Source organism: Abramis brama, assembly GCF_963993115.1.
Source record: "Abramis brama genome assembly, chromosome: 18".
Classification (NCBI taxonomy): Eukaryota; Metazoa; Chordata; class Actinopteri; order Cypriniformes; family Leuciscidae; genus Abramis; species Abramis brama.
In genome coordinates, this window is record NC_139980.1 from 21404693 (window position 1) to 21426897 (window position 22205).

The 22205-nt window shown below is 36.3% G+C and overlaps 1 protein-coding gene across 3 annotated transcripts in view; it reads left to right on the forward strand.

Moving 5' to 3' along the window:
* The window catches only part of tshr (thyroid stimulating hormone receptor), a 66159-nt gene extending 44795 nt beyond the window's left edge, over positions 1–21364 (forward strand). For all 3 annotated transcript variants that reach the window (XM_084091780.1, XM_084091781.1, XM_084091782.1), the window contains 3 exons: positions 917–994; positions 18742–18930; positions 19189–21364. In XM_084091780.1, coding sequence (XP_083947906.1) covers positions 917–994; positions 18742–18930; positions 19189–20587 — 1666 coding nt within the window. In that variant the 3' untranslated portion in view covers positions 20588–21364. The remainder of the gene's footprint in view (positions 1–916; positions 995–18741; positions 18931–19188) is intronic.
* Positions 21365–22205: the final 841 nt, after the last annotated feature.

Genomic DNA, 22205 nt, shown 5'->3' on the forward strand with positions numbered 1-22205 from the left:
TCACTATTGATGTTTCACAAATCTGGATACTTGTATTAACCTCTGCTCCCAAGGGTTTTCTGCTGAGAATAAGGGATATTAGTGTCAATTCCCCCCCCCCCTCCCCTCCCCCCCCCCCTCCCCTCCCCCTCCCCCCTCCCCCTACCCCTCCCCCTCCCAACTCCCAACTCCCTACTCCCTTAGGTTGTAATTTCCGGCTAATGTCTTTGTGCTTTTGTATGTTGACATTGGACTGCTAAACCAGGACAAATGCAACCAATAAAAGTGCAATAGTAAAACTCAATATCTAGATTGCTAAATTGCTTATAAAGGTGGACCCCTCTACCAAGCCTTGTATTCATATTTGTTGGTCTCATTTAAATAATCTAAAAATCCTAAAACATTTTCTAGTGTATTGAATGGAGCAGCTGTTAATAGTGTTGTAAACAGTTCAAACAAAAATGACGAAGAAGTCAAGGTGGCGAGAAAGTCTGAGTCCTTATTAACATTATTAGTCTTTATTAAATATATATTATTATTATTATTGGAGATTTTAAAGAAAATTTGATGCTAATGTATTGTGGCATGTGGTATTGCTAGATGGTTTCTATATGGGTCCAAAGAGTCTTTATGATATTGTTGTCCTGTGTGATTATATAGTCTATAGGATTTTTGCCTTTTTACCATCTACCAGTTAAAAGTGTACCAAAATAATTACGATTTATAACTATGATCACTATGCACTTCTCAGCAAGCAGCACAGGTATTACTCATTTCAATAGCACAAAATATTGTGGGAACAAATACCCTAATAAATACTTGTGCCTTAACAAGAACCACAGAAAAATCTATTATTTAATTGTAACATTTAATTGTAACATGTTACACAATAACATGATATTATAATCCTCTAACTGGACGTTTTCACTCCTTCCAGGTACCTGCATAGAAATAAGCAGCTGACAAGGCTAGATGAGAGAATGTTTGCTGGGACTAGCAGTGGGCCAATGCTCCTGTGAGTGCCTTTTGTTTCTCCTGAAAGCACTTGAGATTCAGTGTCTGTAGGTCCTTCTGGGGAACAGGTAGCACTAAAAGGCACAAAAACAACACTTTTATTCTTTGACACTCTTAATAGAAAACATTTTCTAATGTTTGCACTCTCTTAGAACATCAAAACAACAAGTTGTTTTACTGATTAGACAAAGATAATGTATTACCGTTCAATCCAGACTTCGTAAAGCTATAGCCTATTCATTGGTGTCACTAACTTACAATTGTTCTGTAAGTGAAAAATATCTTCTCGTCTGAATGTTGACCATAGCTTATCTGACTGCTAATGTGGGCCTGCTGAAATCATAGTTCTTTAATAAGTTAATAATGTGGCCCCTCAGCTACCCTCTCAGGAGTCAGATTAGTGTGAAATCATTGCTATGAGGTCACTGGCTAACTATCTCAAAATGACAAAATCAGATAAGCAGGCTGCAAGTGTTTTTTCTTTCTTTCTTTCTTTTTATTTATTTTTTTACTTAATTTTAAACTCATGTTGCACAACAGACTCTTTGGAACATCGATTTAAAACAGAAACAACAACAAACTCATATTATAATGGATATTTTTGTGTCTCAGGGTGTGATGATCCTATAGGGAGGATTTGCGATTTTGTTTTTTAGAGAAAAGCAATATGGGCAGTGGGAAATTAGATCCTTTGAGTAATACTGAAACTGCTTACCTGGTTTCTTCTTATCCATAACCTACTCTCTGTTCCAGTGAAACCCCAAAATAAAATGTAATCAAAAATGTTTCCACACAGCCACACCATTCACATTCACACATCACAAAACAGGAACCACAGCTTAATCTAAGGCTACATTTACTCTGCAAAGCCTATGGCACAGATAGCCTTGTAATCCTTTTTTTTCCACCTGCTTACTTTCATACAAAAATAAACTGTTTACAATATCGAGGAAAAATGCACTGACAACAACACTAGTATTAGTTCTCATAGGTATTATATCAACGCAACTGAACATTATGTTGTTATTGCATGTCCACGGTCTTAAAAGTATCTTAAGAGGTCTACAAAATGTCAAAATGTTGACAAAAGCTTTTGAAAAACCACTGCTTTTGATTTGGTGAAGTGAAATGTATTTATAAATACCATATCTATTTGTAACCCGTTAATGTGTTGTAATTGTTACATAAACCCATGGACTGAGTAAACAGGTGACTTAATCAAAGTTCCACTTTGATGCTCCACATGAGCTGAGAATCAAATACGACTGTTTACATGTAGACCAGATTTTTAATCACATTTGAAAATAGCTCAGTAGTTATTACCCTATGGCAAGTGTCAAAATGATTGATGGCTTCCGGTTGTCATTGACCTTTCCTTTTGACCTTCCGGCCTGTATTGTTATGGATTGACCTATTGACCCTACCTATCCCTTCGATCATGTGTTTTGACAGGTTGCCCTTCCGGCGTCTTTCCGGCATATGTTGTCATGGTTTGCCCTATTGACCTAGCTAGTCCTAGATCATGTGGTTTGACAGAAAGTTTTTGCCCTATTTGAACCTTTTTATCCCTAGATCATGTGTTTTTGAAGAGGATGTTAAAATAATTTATGGATTTGACAGAAAGTTTGAAGTTGGTGTCAGGTTCAGTTATATGGGTTTCTGTCTGGGTATATATTGTCACAGGCGCTCCCTCCCACCCTTTGCATGTGAGCTCTGACATCTGAAATGTGCTGTTCGGTCACTGTGATGTTGCTGATGGTTTTGAAGGCGCTGTTATATATAGGATATGTGTCAGCATATCCTCCGCATTCCTGGGCATTGTGGACCCCTTTGGAAAAGTGAGAAGAAAAAGACTGTTTTTTCCTGAATGCCTCACCAGCCAGAGTAGTGTGTGTGTGTGTGTGGGGGGGGGTGTTTGTTTGTTTGTGTTTGTCACAGGATTCCCTCTCCCAGCCTTCGCATTTGAGCTCTGACATTTGAAACGTGGAGTTCAGACACTGTGATTAAACAATGTCATACAAAAAACATTCTATCCTTTAAAATAATTATCGTGCTAATTAAACTAAAGTATACATGATATGGTTATAAAATAATATCTTGCTAATTTAACTAAAGTTGAAAAACATTCTATTCTTTAAAAGTATATAAATTAATTGCTTATAATATAATATAAAATCACAGAGTGGTTCTCTCTTACAGCACCACCTGACGGTCTCTAACTCCTAGGGTTTATTCAGCGATCAGAATGAGACATTGTGTTAGGGCTAAATTTATTTCAAAGTTTAAATGATATCTTTATAAAATGTTTTTTTTATTATTATTTTTTTTATTTATTAAATTTAATACATTATTAAAAGCCGTAATAATGTTTTTAAATTCAATACATTATTAAAAGTCTTAATTAAAAAGTCTCTCAAACAGAGAGACACCGTGACACCCCCCTCCTTCTGCTCCTTCGCATTCCAAAGGTAACAGTGAAACTGTGAAGTGTATCGCACACTAACTAAAGTTAAAAAAAAACATTCTGTTCTTTATAAGTATATAAATGAAATGGTTATAAAAATATCTACTGAAACCAATTGTTTTAGATAAACAAAAATAAAATCCATCTTACATAAATCATTCTATTCTTTAAAAGTATATAAATTATATAATATAATATAAAATCACAGTGGTTCTCTCTCTCTCTCTCTCTCTCTCTCTCTCATTTAAAAGCATAACCTTAAAAGTTTAAATTAGATCTTTTAAAATTAAAAGACTGTTTAAATTAAATCTTTAAAGTTTGAATACATTCGTATCTTCTATTTATCTTTTAGAAGACTTATGTATGATATAAATGATTTTGCTTAAATTTAACCCATTGTATTATTTTTACTAAACAATGTCTGTTCAAAAAACTTTAGATGGTTGAAAAACTGTACTTAGTCGTCTTAAATCTCATTTTTTCATTTTTGTCCATGCGGGGTTTCAATTTTTATGGTGGGGGCTTTCCATAGCTATAATGAATTTTGTACCGTACACCTAAACACAGAAAACTACATTTGTACATTTTCAAAATGAAATAAATAAATAAATAATTTAATATCATTTTGTGCACACACACGGTTCTAAAAAATTAACTCATCTCTATTTCAAATTAAATTATTATTAATAACATATGTTACAAAAATGTAAACAAAGTTTTAGCTAAATAAATATATAAATAAAAACACCTTACAGACCTAGATCCTTCAGAGATAAACCCCAGTGTGAACTGAAGCTTCAGGAAACAGGGTATCAGACCAGATGAGTCTCGGGGGACAACGTCACAGTAAATCTAGTCTGCTAACGCCTTTTCAGAGTACATCCAGAGTTTATACTAAATTCATTTAAAATTAAAAGACTGTTTAAATCAAATCTTTAAAGGTTTATTAAAATCATATCTTCTATTTATCTTCTTAGAAGACTTATGTATTATTTTTACTAAACATCGTCTGTTCAAAAACTTTGGATTGTTGAAAAGTGTACTTAGGCATCTTAAATCTTATTTATACAAAATATTTCAAACAGTATTTTTGTCCATACAACATGTTTGTCACAATGTTTTGTTGTTGTGTTGTTTTTAAGAAATCCGAGGACTCCACGTTGCTCTTATTTAGACTAAGTTGTATCATTTGAAAAATCACCACACAATTTCAGAGACGCGATGTGTGATAAGTAAAGTTTGTCTTGAGCGAATATTTAATTTTACTCGTCTTAATTCAAAGCATGATCTTACTGGTAGCTATGATCTATTACACGTATAAGATCATTTTAAATTGTATCTCCCAAACTATCCTTAATCAGTGTGGAAACACACAGGGTGAAACCCTTTTCTGAGAATATACGTTATCTACTCAAAATATATGTAGAAGTGTAAATCCGGTGTTTAAAATCTGTCTGGTGGCCGCATGAATAGACTTTGGGGAGAGCTGATGATACTATCTATAGCAGGAAGCATGCCCCTTTGACCTCCTCGATTTTGGAGGCTTTTTGTTTTTTGTTAAAGACCCTACTACAAGTTAGTTCTCCCAAAAGAATTTCTCCCATTTAGCGGTGAAATTGTATTCTGCATTTAAACGAATAGTGCTCTCTAGCGCCTCGCTTTTTGCAACTGCGTGTTGCAACTGCGGTAGCCATTATGTGTCAAGAATCTATGACAACATGTCTTCCAATAGCACTTCATCGAGTTTAATTGTACATGTTCTACTGTTAGGCTGCTTATATAATGGTTTACACAACCAAGCAATGAAAAAAGCTTGTAATTTAGACCGTAACTTTGACTCACCCGTCGAGAAGAAAGCAGACAACTTCCCTTTCAAAGTCTTTCTCCTTCATTAGCTCTTTCCACCTGGGAGAAGCTATCCCGATATTTATTTACATCCCGATAAATTACATTTTTGCTTTTTGGCCACGAGGTTTCCTTCTCCTGTGGCTCGGCATAAGTATGATCCAGCATTATATTGTACCGTGCAGCCTTTTCAAATTTGCCGGGGGCAGTATCAACGCCTCCCATATGGTCTAGCGGTTAGGATTCCTGGTTTTCATCCAGGCTGCCCGGGTTCGACTCCCGGTATGGGAAGTCAAGTTATTCAAGTTCATCAATAATCATTTTTAGTTATTCATAGTCTTAGAGGCCACACGAACTGCAGAAACAAGCACAAGATATGTAAAAACTCATAAATGCTGTTTCAGTACTGAATCATTTTCACAAATACAGTTATATAGAATTCAGAAAATTTCACTATGGAATATTTACTTTATCATAATTTCAATTTAGTACATCATCATTTAAACTTTTCATCTCATAATTATGACGCATAGTCATAATTTTAATTTCAACTTTTTGTCATAATTATTACTTAATTCAGATGTACAATTTTTGTCAATTACGCCTTTTTAATGTAACACTATTTTGATGGTCCTTTTGAATGTGCTGATGACTATACTAGTGTTGATGATGAAACGTGTTGAGTTAGGCTAGCGCTTTTTGTCCCTCTCTGGTATTATAGTGTTTCAAGATGGCGGAACGACACGGAAGCCTCCTTGGACTTACCCGCCCCATGCAAATAAAGATAAGAAATGTTTCGCTTATACGAGGATAAGTCAGATCATTGGCAGAGGTCATTTTACACCCATGAGGACATATTTTATGAATACAGACAATGATTTTAGCTAATAAAATACCATTTTTTCAACGAGCGAATCTACACATGAGAGGCCTTCAGAAGTCATAACTTCAGGGGTCAACGGCTTAGGCCCATTGGTTTAGGTATTTGTAAAAATCAAATACTGTATTACACTTTTCAAAGTTACAATAAAAAGACCTGTTGTGTTCTGACACAAGGCCATTAACTTGTTTTTATAAATGTATTTTGCTTATTTCTACAAATATCAACCTGAAAAATGAAAATCAGAAAAAAAATCAGAAAAAAAAATAGTGTTTTAAAATACAACTAAACCATGATAATGTTTAGTTTAGATGTTGATGACTAAGCTTCTGGCATATAGTGCAACCACGCAACAAGAAATCTAATATTGGTGTAATCTTTGCGAGGTCTCACTCACGACACACAACTTTGTAAATAAAATAAAATAAAATATTATGGAAGTCATTGTACTGTAATTTAACCATATTTTATTGATTAATATTATGGCTTCATGTTGATTTAAAGTTTTTAATTGTTATTAACTAATACCTTTATCTTTTAACATCCGGCACAAAATGAAAGAGATGTATTATTTGAAAAAAAAAAAAAAAAAAAAATGTTCACAATCACTATGTGTCAAAAACAGTATGTGTGTAAATAGTTGTGCAAAGTTCCACACCCTATGGACTAACTTTAAAAAACAAAACAAAAATACACATAAATAAATATATATATATATATATATAACATACACAAATCATTTCTTAACTAAGCAACTGTTTCTTAAATTATCAGACACTCACCGCACTGATGTTAACATCACCATATATTGTGTTTTCTACCATGATTGTAGTAACTATTGTCCCACCATTCTTCTGGGCAATTGTTAAGTTAAGCTGATTAGGGTTCTGAATTAATGGCTGTCCGAATGATGTAGAAATATTATGCTGTCGTCGTTGTGGAAGGTTGTTAGGCTGTTGAACGTCACCATCTGTTAAAAAATTAGCAATTAAATACACAACCAAAACCATGTAAACATTATAGTAAAGCTTATTGAAGATTGAGAAACATATTGACTACTAACAAAGTAAATTATACATCTTTCCTACGTTTGATATTCTTTTTTCTGATTTTTTTCACTATGGACTTGATCCTTTTTAATGCTGTTTTCTCTCCATATTTATTCTGTAGTTCCTCTACTGTGTCTTCCAACTTCCCTGTTGTTCTTCTCCAGCTGGGCTAACCAAAGACAAACAGTTAGAAGAATAAAATGTATGTACAATAGCAAAAATAAAGTTGGTCATTAGTTGTTAGGGTTAGATACACCTGTAGACACATTCATACACCCGTTCGCCTGTTTTCATTTAGCATACACCAGAGTTCAAACATTCTAAAATTTCTCTTTTTAACATAAGAGTTAAAAAATGTACATGAGTCACGACGCATTGCATTATGCACCTGACCTGCCGGCTGATGAAGTATTTATTACATCAAGAAAACATGAATACCACATACTGTACTTGGATGAATACATTTATTAGATTTATTTAATAATATTACCAGTTCCATATTATCTTTATTAAAAAATAAGACAATAAATGATTTTATTTTTTAAATTTGACTGCATTCTTTACTTTTTGATTTATGAATTATAACAGACTGATGGGAAAAACATTATTTTGCTGTTACTTTTTTAAAAATTTGTTTTATTATTCAACTATTTCTTTCTTTTTGTTAGTTTTTATTAGTTGTAATTTTATATAAACATTTAACTTTTAAAATAAAGGTTTTACAACAACATCACCATCTTCTGTTATATTTGGGCCTCCATGCTCATCTACTGTACAGTATATGATATTGGTGAAGGGGGCCCGCATGAATATATTTTTTAGGGGGCCCCCGAATTCTCTAGCTACGGCCCTGTTCACATCGCATCGTAAGCGCATAATATCACCTGCTCAAGTACGTCTTGACGAGTTTCTTCTGTATTAAACAGCGAATCTTCTCAGTCAGATCGTTGCAAGATCTCAGGAATCCTCTCACACTGCTCGTGTTCACGCGCTCCATCGCTAACGATTCAAACTTCCATAAAGCGCGCCAAAACAGCAGCGCGGAGATGTGACGTCACGTGTCGAGCGGGCGCTCGTAAAAAGCACATCTTTGCATTTCTTCTGAAACAACAATTTTTAACATCACTAGCGCAACACTTATCGTATTGCCGGGTGTGATTGTAATGTTTTGTATGGCGTTTTCTTTACACTCTCCCCGGATATCTGTTTCCTACAGTTAGCTGTAATGTTAGTGAACTCTAGGTCTTCTCTTTGTTCATATACGACAGTATTCGCATGAATTGGCTTGATTTGATAAAATTATGTTTTAAACCATCATCTTCACTTGAGACATTTACATTATATTATATACCGTCCTATATACCGTTATACCGTCCTAGTTTTTAAATAGCGCTAAAATGTATATTTTAACCCTTTATGCGGATATGCCGCACAAGGTTCTCTGTTCTCTGGTTCTATGTTTTTAAAAATAAAGACAAGGATGCCTCTTTCTATAAGCGACCCTCAAAATCTGTGCATACAACAAAACACGTGTAGGTGTACGATGATTTATCAGAAAATTACTTTTGTTTGAAGAAAAACTTAAATCAGCTGGTGCTTGATAACTATCGAAGTTATATTGAAGTTATGAATTCGGTAATGATGCGATATGGATATCACGTTTTAATTTTAACTCAATACTCTAAAGGTCTATGAACTTTAACATCTTGTTGGTCAAATTAACTTAAAGCCTGCGCAAAATTATTCTTAAAGCACATTAACTTAAAGCATGCGCATCCTAGCTACTTTCTAAATGTGTGTTACAGAACTTATGGTGTACAATTCACCCATATGTTTAATCAGATTTTGTCAATGGATTGAGTGAAAATAATAAACTTCTCCTTTGTTTTTATTCATCAAGTTAAATGTAAATTTGCAAATCCAAAAACTGTATGTTACTTGGATGATGAATATCTTCACTTTATGATAGGAAAGTACGGCTTTCCTGATGACAGCCCCTGTGCATCCTACACAACAGGGTGGGCTGAGCTGTTGTCCTGATAAATATTTCAGGACATCGCACGCTCTAGCTCTACTCTAGCTCTACTAGCCGCGGACTGCTGTACTACTGCAACAAAAGTTGAAAGTCCTGTTTGCCTGAACCTGACGCAAACTTCCGACCCAAAAACACAAGGCTTGGCTAATTGTGCCGCAAGGACTCAGGAGATTCCAGGAACATTCCAGGAAAATTCGAAAAAATTCGAAAAGTTGAAAAAATGGCGACGCAAAACCTGATGGAGAGTGACTCCCCGTCCAGTTCTGGCGATGTGGGGCACAAGTATCATCCGGCGTGTGAGTGCGCCACGGGCAAAGACTGTCGTTTAAGAGATATGCTAGACAGTATGTTTAAAGATCATTTTAGAGGCCAAATGGTTGGCTTGATGCACAGGATTATCGACGCTGCGTGTGGTATGAAAAACCTAACGGATTTGTAACGGATCTCTGTGTGTCACTAAATAAATATTTAAATATTTGTTTTCTGCATTTTAATTACCGTATTCCCGAGGCGGCAACCATTTCCAAGATGTGAATACCTGAAATTGTGTGGTGATTTTTCAAATGATACAACTAAATTGCCCGCTGTGTACAGAACAGAAAAAAGGACATTTTGTGGTGTTGAATTTTTTTTGATTTTGCTCTTAGCATCGGGTCCTGCATCATAGAGGGTATTTAATAAGTTTAATAAGATTATGTGTTCGGACGACTAGACACTAGTCATGGGATGTCCGGCAGAGAGAAGGGCTTGAGTGGTCACATTTTTATGTCTTCATCCAGAGTTTACCCGAGAGTTTACAGAGTTTCACTCTGCCTTTTCCCCCGCTTCGCAGCGTAGCCATCCTACAGCTTTCCGCCCCTGCGACAGCCGTAACATCGACCACCACGGCATCCGTTTCAGGCCAAACGGAGGAGCGGGTGGGTTACATGGATATGTCTCACCAGGATATGTCTCACCAGCGCCCTCCGGCTTGTCACAATCTTGGCATGCGTTGGGAACAGGAACGCCTTGACACCTTTCAGAATTGGACTCTTGCACCAGTAGCTCCGGCCGAACTTGCCAAAGCTGGTTTCTACTACCTTGGCCAGGGCGACAGAGTGGCTTGCTTCAGTTGTGGAGGCCAGCTTAGCAACTGGGAACCGGGAGATCGTGCAGTATCAGAACACCAGAGGCATTACCCCAACTGCCGCTTCATTCGAGGTGACCGTGCAGATAATGTACCTTTATCTAGCCTTTCCAATGTATCGGCAATGCAACAGTGTGAAGGAAGGTTGCTCACATTTGTCTACTGGCCCTCAAGAATAACTGTTCGACCAGACCAATTGGCTAAGGCTGGTTTTTACTATGTTGGTCGTAATGATGACGTGAAGTGCTTTTGTTGTGATGGTGGACTCGGATGTTGGGAGTCTGGTGATGATCCATGGGTAGAACATGCTAAGTGGTTTCCAAGATGTGAATACCTCTTGCAAGAAAAGGGCCAAGAGTTTGTTCATCAGATTCAAGCAAGATTTCCAAGACTATTTGAACAGCTATTGACTAATGGAGACAGCGACTCAAGAGAATTTGTGAGAGAACAAGAGAACAATCCTGTGGTGAAGTCTGCTTTAGAGATGGAATTTGAGTGTGGCCTGACGGCCCAGACAAATGAAGCAGCATCCCTGAGTCAAGATCTTTCAGACGTGTCTATGGAGGAACAGTTAAGAAGACTTCAAGAGGAGCGCACATGCAAAGTTTGCAGTGAACATTGTCTTCATCCCCTGTGGTCACCTAGTTGTGTGCAAAGAATGTGCGCCTTCTCTGAGCAAGTGCCCCATATGTAGAGGATTGGTCAAAGGCGCTGTCCGTACTTTCCTATCATAAAACGAAGATATGCATCATCCAAGTAACAACAGTTTTTACATTTAACTTGATGAATAAAAACAAAGGAGAAGTTTATTATTTTCACTCAATCCATTGACAAAATCTGATTAAACATATGGGTGAATTGTACACCATAAGTTCTGTAACACACATTTAGAAAGTAGCTAGGATGCGCATGCTTTAAGTTAATGTGCTTTAAGAATAATTTTGCGCAGGCTTTAAGTTAATTTGACCAACAAGATGTTAAAGTTCATAGACCTTTAGAGTATTGAGTTAAAATTAAAACGTGATATCCATATCGCATCATTACCGAATTCATAACTTCAATATAACTTCGATAGTTATCAAGCACCAGCTGATTTAAGTTTTTCTTCAAACAAAAGTAATTTTCTGATAAATCATCGTACACCTACACGTGTTTTGTTGTATGCACAGATTTTGAGGGTCGCTTATAGAAAGAGGCATCCTTGTCTTTATTTTTAAAAACATAGAACCAGAGAACAGAGAACCTTGTGCGGCATATCCGCATAAAGGGTTAAAATATAAATTTTAGCGCTATTTAAAAACTAGGACGGTATAACGGTATATAGGACGGTATATAATATAATGTAAATGTCTCAAGTGAAGATGATGGTTTAAAACATAATTTTATCAAATCAAGCCAATTCATGCGAATACTGTCGTATATGAACAAAGAGAAGACCTAGAGTTCACTAACATTACAGCTAACTGTAGGAAACAGATATCCGGGGAGAGTGTAAAGAAAACGCCATACAAAACATTACAATCACACCCGGCAATACGATAAGTGTTGCGCTAGTGATGTTAAAAATTGTTGTTTCAGAAGAAATGCAAAGATGTGCTTTTTACGAGCGCCCGCTCGACACGTGACGTCACATCTCCGCGCTGCTGTTTTGGCGCGCTTTATGGAAGTTTGAATCGCTAGCGATGGAGCGCGTGAACACGAGCAGTGTGAGAGGATTCCTGAGATCTTGCAACGATCTGACTGAGAAGATTCGCTGTTTAATACAGAAGAAACTCGTCAAGACGTACTTGAGCAGGTGATATTATGCGCTTACGATGCGATGTGAACAGGGCCGTAGCTAGAGAATTCGGGGGCCCCCTAAAAAATATATTCATGCGGGCCCCCTTCACCAATATCATATACTGTACAGTAGATGAGCATGGAGGCCCAAATATAACAGAAGATGGTGATGTTGTTGTAAAACCTTTATTTTAAAAGTTAAATGTTTATATAAAATTACAACTAATAAAAACTAACAAAAAGAAAGAAATAGTTGAATAATAAAACAAATTTTTAAAAAAGTAACAGCAAAATAATGTTTTTCCCATCAGTCTGTTATAATTCATAAATCAAAAAGTAAAGAATGCAGTCAAATTTAAAAAATAAAATCATTTATTGTCTTATTTTTTAATAAAGATAATATGGAACTGGTAATATTATTAAATAAATCTAATAAATGTATTCATCCAAGTACAGTATGTGGTATTCATGTTTTCTTGATGTAATAAATACTTCATCAGCCGGCAGGTCAGGTGCATAATGCAATGCGTCGTGACTCATGTACATTTTTTAACTCTTATGTTAAAAAGAGAAATTTTAGAATGTTTGAACTCTGGTGTATGCTAAATGAAAACAGGCGAACGGGTGTATGAATGTGTCTACAGGTGTATCTAACCCTAACAACTAATGACCAACTTTATTTTTGCTATTGTACATACATTTTATTCTTCTAACTGTTTGTCTTTGGTTAGCCCAGCTGGAGAAGAACAACAGGGAAGTTGGAAGACACAGTAGAGGAACTACAGAATAAATATGGAGAGAAAACAGCATTAAAAAGGATCAAGTCCATAGTGAAAAAAATCAGAAAAAAGAATATCAAACGTAGGAAAGATGTATAATTTACTTTGTTAGTAGTCAATATGTTTCTCAATCTTCAATAAGCTTTACTATAATGTTTACATGGTTTTGGTTGTGTATTTAATTGCTAATTTTTTAACAGATGGTGACGTTCAACAGCCTAACAACCTTCCACAACGACGACAGCATAATATTTCTACATCATTCGGACAGCCATTAATTCAGAACCCTAATCAGCTTAACTTAACAATTGCCCAGAAGAATGGTGGGACAATAGTTACTACAATCATGGTAGAAAACACAATATATGGTGATGTTAACATCAGTGCGGTGAGTGTCTGATAATTTAAGAAACAGTTGCTTAGTTAAGAAATGATTTGTGTATGTTATATATATATATATATATATTTATTTATGTGTATTTTTGTTTTGTTTTTTAAAGTTAGTCCATAGGGTGTGGAACTTTGCACAACTATTTACACACATACTGTTTTTGACACATAGTGATTGTGAACATTTTTTTTTTTTTTTTTTTTTTAAATAATACATCTCTTTCATTTTGTGCCGGATGTTAAAAGATAAAGGTATTAGTTAATAACAATTAAAAACTTTAAATCAACATGAAGCCATAATATTAATCAATAAAATATGGTTAAATTACAGTACAATGACTTCCATAATATTTTATTTTATTTTATTTACAAAGTTGTGTGTCGTGAGTGAGACCTCGCAAAGATTACACCAATATTAGATTTCTTGTTGCGTGGTTGCACTATATGCCAGAAGCTTAGTCATCAACATCTAAACTAAACATTATCATGGTTTAGTTGTATTTTAAAACACTATTTTTTTTTCTGATTTTTTTTCTGATTTTCATTTTTCAGGTTGATATTTGTAGAAATAAGCAAAATACATTTATAAAAACAAGTTAATGGCCTTGTGTCAGAACACAACAGGTCTTTTTATTGTAACTTTGAAAAGTGTAATACAGTATTTGATTTTTACAAATACCTAAACCAATGGGCCTAAGCCGTTGACCCCTGAAGTTATGACTTCTGAAGGCCTCTCATGTGTAGATTCGCTCGTTGAAAAAATGGTATTTTATTAGCTAAAATCATTGTCTGTATTCATAAAATATGTCCTCATGGGTGTAAAATGACCTCTGCCAATGATCTGACTTATCCTCGTATAAGCGAAACATTTCTTATCTTTATTTGCATGGGGCGGGTAAGTCCAAGGAGGCTTCCGTGTCGTTCCGCCATCTTGAAACACTATAATACCAGAGAGGGACAAAAAGCGCTAGCCTAACTCAACACGTTTCATCATCAACACTAGTATAGTCATCAGCACATTCAAAAGGACCATCAAAATAGTGTTACATTAAAAAGGCGTAATTGACAAAAATTGTACATCTGAATTAAGTAATAATTATGACAAAAAGTTGAAATTAAAATTATGACTATGCGTCATAATTATGAGATGAAAAGTTTAAATGATGATGTACTAAATTGAAATTATGATAAAGTAAATATTCCATAGTGAAATTTTCTGAATTCTATATAACTGTATTTGTGAAAATGATTCAGTACTGAAACAGCATTTATGAGTTTTTACATATCTTGTGCTTGTTTCTGCAGTTCGTGTGGCCTCTAAGACTATGAATAACTAAAAATGATTATTGATGAACTTGAATAACTTGACTTCCCATACCGGGAGTCGAACCCGGGCAGCCTGGATGAAAACCAGGAATCCTAACCGCTAGACCATATGGGAGGCGTTGATACTGCCCCCGGCAAATTTGAAAAGGCTGCACGGTACAATATAATGCTGGATCATACTTATGCCGAGCCACAGGAGAAGGAAACCTCGTGGCCAAAAAGCAAAAATGTAATTTATCGGGATGTAAATAAATATCGGGATAGCTTCTCCCAGGTGGAAAGAGCTAATGAAGGAGAAAGACTTTGAAAGGGAAGTTGTCTGCTTTCTTCTCGACGGGTGAGTCAAAGTTACGGTCTAAATTACAAGCTTTTTTCATTGCTTGGTTGTGTAAACCATTATATAAGCAGCCTAACAGTAGAACATGTACAATTAAACTCGATGAAGTGCTATTGGAAGACATGTTGTCATAGATTCTTGACACATAATGGCTACCGCAGTTGCAACACGCAGTTGCAAAAAGCGAGGCGCTAGAGAGCACTATTCGTTTAAATGCAGAATACAATTTCACCGCTAAATGGGAGAAATTCTTTTGGGAGAACTAACTTGTAGTAGGGTCTTTAACAAAAAACAAAAAGCCTCCAAAATCGAGGAGGTCAAAGGGGCATGCTTCCTGCTATAGATAGTATCATCAGCTCTCCCCAAAGTCTATTCATGCGGCCACCAGACAGATTTTAAACACCGGATTTACACTTCTACATATATTTTGAGTAGATAACGTATATTCTCAGAAAAGGGTTTCACCCTGTGTGTTTCCACACTGATTAAGGATAGTTTGGGAGATACAATTTAAAATGATCTTATACGTGTAATAGATCATAGCTACCAGTAAGATCATGCTTTGAATTAAGACGAGTAAAATTAAATATTCGCTCAAGACAAACTTTACTTATCACACATCGCGTCTCTGAAATTGTGTGGTGATTTTTCAAATGATACAACTTAGTCTAAATAAGAGCAACGTGGAGTCCTCGGATTTCTTAAAAACAACACAACAACAAAACATTGTGACAAACATGTTGTATGGACAAAAATACTGTTTGAAATATTTTGTATAAATAAGATTTAAGATGCCTAAGTACACTTTTCAACAATCCAAAGTTTTTGAACAGACGATGTTTAGTAAAAATAATACATAAGTCTTCTAAGAAGATAAATAGAAGATATGATTTTAATAAACCTTTAAAGATTTGATTTAAACAGTCTTTTAATTTTAAATGAATTTAGTATAAACTCTGGATGTACTCTGAAAAGGCGTTAGCAGACTAGATTTACTGTGACGTTGTCCCCCGAGACTCATCTGGTCTGATACCCTGTTTCCTGAAGCTTCAGTTCACACTGGGGTTTATCTCTGAAGGATCTAGGTCTGTAAGGTGTTTTTATTTATATATTTATTTAGCTAAAACTTTGTTTACATTTTTGTAACATATGTTATTAATAATAATTTAATTTGAAATAGAGATGAGTTAATTTTTTAGAACCGTGTGTGTGCACAAAATGATATTAAATTATTTATTTATTTATTTCATTTTGAAAATGTACAAATGTAGTTTTCTGTGTTTAGGTGTACGGTACAAAATTCATTATAGCTATGGAAAGCCCCCACCATAAAAATTGAAACCCCGCATGGACAAAAATGAAAAAATGAGATTTAAGACGACTAAGTACAGTTTTTCAACCATCTAAAGTTTTTTGAACAGACATTGTTTAGTAAAAATAATACAATGGGTTAAATTTAAGCAAAATCATTTATATCATACATAAGTCTTCTAAAAGATAAATAGAAGATACGAATGTATTCAAACTTTAAAGATTTAATTTAAACAGTCTTTTAATTTTAAAAGATCTAATTTAAACTTTTAAGGTTATGCTTTTAAATGAGAGAGAGAGAGAGAGAGAGAGAGAACCACTGTGATTTTATATTATATTATATAATTTATATACTTTTAAAGAATAGAATGATTTATGTAAGATGGATTTTATTTTTGTTTATCTAAAACAATTGGTTTCAGTAGATATTTTTATAACCATTTCATTTATATACTTATAAAGAACAGAATGTTTTTTTTTAACTTTAGTTAGTGTGCGATACACTTCACAGTTTCACTGTTACCTTTGGAATGCGAAGGAGCAGAAGGAGGGGGGTGTCACGGGGGGCCTCTGTTTGAGAGACTTTTTAATTAAGACTTTTAATAATGTATTGAATTTAAAAACATTATTACGGCTTTTAATAATGTATTAAATTTAATAATAAAAATAAAAAAATAATAAAAAAAACACTTTATAAAGATATCATTTAAACTTTGAAATAAATTTAGCCCTAAAACAATGTCTCATTCTGATCGCTGAATAAACCCTAGGAGTCAGAGACCGTCAGGTGGTGCTGTAAGAGAGAACCACTCTGTGATTTTATATTATATTATAAGCAATTCATTTATATACTTTTAAAGAATAGAATGTTTTTCAACTTTAGTTAAATTAGCAAGATATTATTTTATAACCATATCATGTATACTTTAGTTTAATTAGCACGATAATTATTTTAAAGGATAGAATTTTTTTTGTATGACATTGTTTAATCACAGTGTCTGAACTCCACGTTTCAAATGTCAGAGCTCAAATGCGAAGGCTGGGAGAGGGAATCCTGTGACAAACACAAACAAACAAACACCCACCCACACACACACACACACACACACACTACTCTGGCTGGTGAGGCATTGAGGAAAAAACAGTCTTTTTCTTCTCACTTTTCCAAAGGGGTCCACAATGCCCAGGAATGCGGAGGATATGCTGACACATATCCTATATATAACAGCGCCTTCAAAACCATCAGCAACATCACAGTGACCGAACAGCACATTTCAGATGTCAGAGCTCACATGCAAAGGGTGGGAGGGAGCGCCTGTGACAATATATACCCAGACAGAAACCCATATAACTGAACCTGACACCAACTTCAAACTTTCTGTCAAATCCATAAATTATTTTAACATCCTCTTCAAAAGCACATGATCTAGGGATAAAAAGGTTCAAATAGGGCAAAAACTTTCTGTCAAACCACATGATCTAGGACTAGCTAGGTCAATAGGGCAAACCATAACAACATATGCCGGAAAGACGCCGGAAGGGCAACCTGTCAAAACACATGATCGAAGGGATAGGTAGGGTCAATAGGTCAATCCATAACAATACAGGCCAGAAGGTCAACCGGAAAGGTCAATGACAACCGGAAGCCATCAATCATTTTGACACTTGCCATAGGGTAATAACTACTTAGCTCATTTTAGAAATGGCTTCAAATTATTCAAATTCAAATTGGATGCATATAATGATAATATAGCTTGCAAATAGGCAAGACATTGCAACAAATATCCAACACATTTGAAAATAACATCAACCAAAGCGTTTCAACACTAGGGAATTTAGTTGCATTTTGTTAAGCCGCGTTTCCACCGAAATTACCCGGAACAATTTGTCCCAGGAACTTTTTTTTCACCCAGACCTGTTGCTGCCTGCATTTCCATTGCTGTCTAAAGTACCGTGAAGACTAGGCAAATAGTCTGGTGACGTAGGACTGCGTGCTACTTTCCAGTTCCCGCTGGATTTCATCCTCTAAATTTAAGCTTAATAAAGCCTGAACCTCGTTGCCGGTCCTTCGGTCGTATTTTTTCAACTCCATTGTTGATTCGAATAGCAAACAACTCTTACTGCACGCACCGCAACAGAATTTTAAATATAGTGGTTGAAATAAAATGCTGCATGAACTCAACCAATCAGCATGTTCAGCACCCAAATCCCACCCCCAAAAGTTCCTGAACTTTGAAAAAGTACTACCTCGCATGCAGGAACTTTCTGAGGGGGAAATTTTTACCCGGAACTTCATTTAGACAATATTTCCTGCGATGTAAACACACCGAGTCCCACCCCAAGGTTCCTAGTTCCTGGGGAAAGTTCCTGGGGTGGAAAGCTGCTTTAGTCTTTCTTTGAATGTCTATTTTGTTTTTTTCTTATTAGTGATGTTTCAGAATCGGCTGTCACTTCCCTCCCAACCAGAGGCTTGGAGTCACTTCGAGAACTCAGTGCTCGGAATGTCTGGGCCCTCAAAAAACTACCACCGATCAAGACCTTCAGACACCTAATTACTGCAGACCTGACCTACCCCAGCCACTGCTGTGCATTCAAGAACTTGAAGAAAAAAAGGGGGTTTGTGGTTTTGATTTTTCATTGCAAAAAAAATAAAAAAAATATGAGTGTTTGTTAAATGAGTAAAGATCTGGATTCCAATCCATGTAGTATTTTGACTACGACTGAACTGTGTCATATAATTGGTTGTCTAATTTTATGAAAGATGCTAAATATTAGGCTAGATGTAGTCAAAATGCAAAAAGCTTTAAGACCTTCCTTTTAAAAGTGTATTTTCTAGCATGCAAACATAAGGATTTTTTGCTCTTTAAATGGCAGGTACTTAGAGGACATCATTTGTAACCTGACTGCCAGGTATAATCAACTTCAAAAGAGATCTGTTGGAACTTTTACATTTCCTGGCCTGCACAGCAGCATGGAACCTGGCATTGACTCGGGAGATAACCTCTTCAGAGACACCTACGACCACCAGGACTTTTACAGCAGCCTGCATTACCACACCTATTTTGGCGGACACCCAGATGATGATGTGGGCTTTGGTGAAACACTGAAGAACCCCCAGGAAGACACCAGCCATGAGTTTGACAGTCGCTATGACTACATTGTGTGTGAGGAGGGAGAGGAGGTCGCCTGTTTCCCTGCTCCTGATGAGTTCAACCCTTGTGAGGACATCATGGGTTTCAGCTTTCTAAGAGTGTCTGTGTGGTTTGTCAGTTTGCTTGCTGTGTTGGGCAACCTGTTTGTACTGTTGGTGCTGCTCACCAGCCACTATAAACTGTCTGTCTCAAGGTTTTTAATGTGCCACCTGGCCTTTGCTGACCTTTGCATGGGCATTTACCTGCTGCTCATTGCTTCCGTGGACCTCCACACACGTTCTGAATACTATAATCATGCTATTGATTGGCAGACAGGTCCGGGATGCAACCTAGCTGGGTTCTTCTCCGTCTTTGCTAGTGAACTATCGGTCTACACATTGACCACTATTACCCTGGAGCGCTGGTATGCCATCACCTACGCCATGCGGCTGGACCGTAAGTTGCGTCTGTCCCATGCCTCAGTCATCATGCTGGTGGGCTGGATTTTTTGCCTTCTATTGGCTCTTATGCCTCTCATTGGGGTCAGCAGCTACCAGAAAGTCAGCATTTGTCTGCCCATGGACACCCAGACACTTGTGGACCAGATCTACATCCTATGTGTACTTGTTCTTAACATCCTGGCTTTTGTAGTCATTTGTGGGTGTTACATCAAGATCTATTGTGCTGTTCACAACCCCAGTCATCAGTCTGCCAACAAAGACACCAACATTGCCAAGCGTATGGCTGTACTCATCTTTACCGACTTCCTCTGCATGGCACCCATTTCGTTGTATGCCATGACAGCTGCGTTGGACCACCCGCTCATCACTGTGTCAAACTCCAAGATCCTCTTGGTGCTCTTTTACCCTCTGAATTCCTGTGCTAACCCGTTCCTCTATGCCATCTTCACCAAGGCCTTCCAAGGAGATGTTTTTATACTGTTCAGTAAAGTGGGTCTCTGTCAACGTCGGGCTCAGTTGTTCCGAGGTCAGACAGTGTCTTCGAAGGCAAGCAGCAGAGGAATCACAAGACGTGAGAGGGAGCAAACAGGAGCAAAGGAGACCCCTATTTCCCTTCTAGAATATCCAGGCAACCTGCCAGCCACCCAACTGCAGGAGGACAGTGATGGGAAGGACACTTGAAGCCTATATGTGGTCCAGGCAACAACAACTGGAATGTAGGTGTCTGACAGATTAACTAAAATGCAGCACAGAAAAGACTGAAAATTCATGAATTGCTTGAAAGGTCTGCATTGAAAGAAATGAAATTTAGGCAGTGTATTTAATATAGTATATTGAACTGGTGAAAGTCAATGCTTGAGTATTAAATGGCCTTGTTCGTGCACAAGCATAATAAAATGCTGTGTAAATTGTCCTTAAAAAGTTATTTGTTGCATTCAAAGCAATACACTCATTTAAATTTAAGAATAGTTTTAGAATTGATTTAAACAGGCATTTGCTCTGCCTGTGTTTTTTTTTTAGGCCCATTGTGTATGGCAGTGCTTCCTGCACTGCACATTTTGTATGTCTCATTGGGGGTGCAGGACTAGGGTTAAGTGGTTTGTGGAATCTAGAGCCTGTTTAACAATATTAAAGATTCAAGATTAATTTATTTGTCCCTAGGGAAATTTGTCTTGGACATACAGGCTGCCACATAAAATGACATACAGTTATAGTGCATTAACAAACACAAAACAAGTACAGACATAAGTGCATTCAGCACCTACAACACAGCCCCTCACACAACACCACACACAAAAGCAATGCATAGTTATTCAGGCACCCATATTAAAGGGTGAGTTAACCCAAACATGAAAATGATTTAATTAATTACTCACCATCATGTTGTTCCAAACCTGTAAGACCTTCGTTCATCTTCAGAACACAAATTAAGAGCTTTTTGTCCCTCCAAAAAGTTTATAAAGAGATCATAAAACTAATACATATGAATTGAGTGGTTTAGTCCAAAATATTCTAAAGAGACTCAATCACTTTTATGATGAACAGATTGAATTTAGGCTTTTAGTCACATATAAACATTCATCAACTTACACATTGGTTGTGATAAGCAGAAGCTCTCGAGTTCGCTTGATGTGCAAAACTGATGAGGTTCATTCTCGTGTTACGCGTGCTGTAGTTAATAGTTGAGCTTTCGCAAGAGGTTTGTTCTCGTGCGTCAAGCAGGTTCGGTTGAGCTTCCTTTTATGTTCGCTGATCAATATTTATTGATCTGTCCATCATATAAAGTGATCAAGTCTCTTCAGAACATGTGGACTAAACCGCTCAATTCATATGGATTAGTTTAAGTGTCAGTTGCATAGCTGTCAGAGGGACAGAAAGCTCTTAGATTTCATCAAAAAGATCTTCATATGGTGAACGAAAGTCTTATGAAACAGTTTGGAACGACATGAGGGTGAGTAATTAATGACAGAATTTTCATTTTCGGGTGAACTACCCGTTTAACAGCTAGTACATCATTTACACTGTGTGTATTAGCAGCACAGTCATATAAGCATAGATGAAAGTACAGTTTTGTCATTGAGCCTATTTTTGCCACACAATTGTTTGTAACATGGAGCAATTTACTTGTGCATGCAATGTTTGGGGAAAAACGTCTTCTTTCTGCTTTGGCGCAAGTTCCACATACAGTGACTGACACACAAAAAACACAATTGGCCGTTTTCACAGACAAGGCTCAAGCCTAATCTCAAACTAAAGTGCATGTTTGAGCTGTCTTAACTGAAAGCAACTTGCATTGACA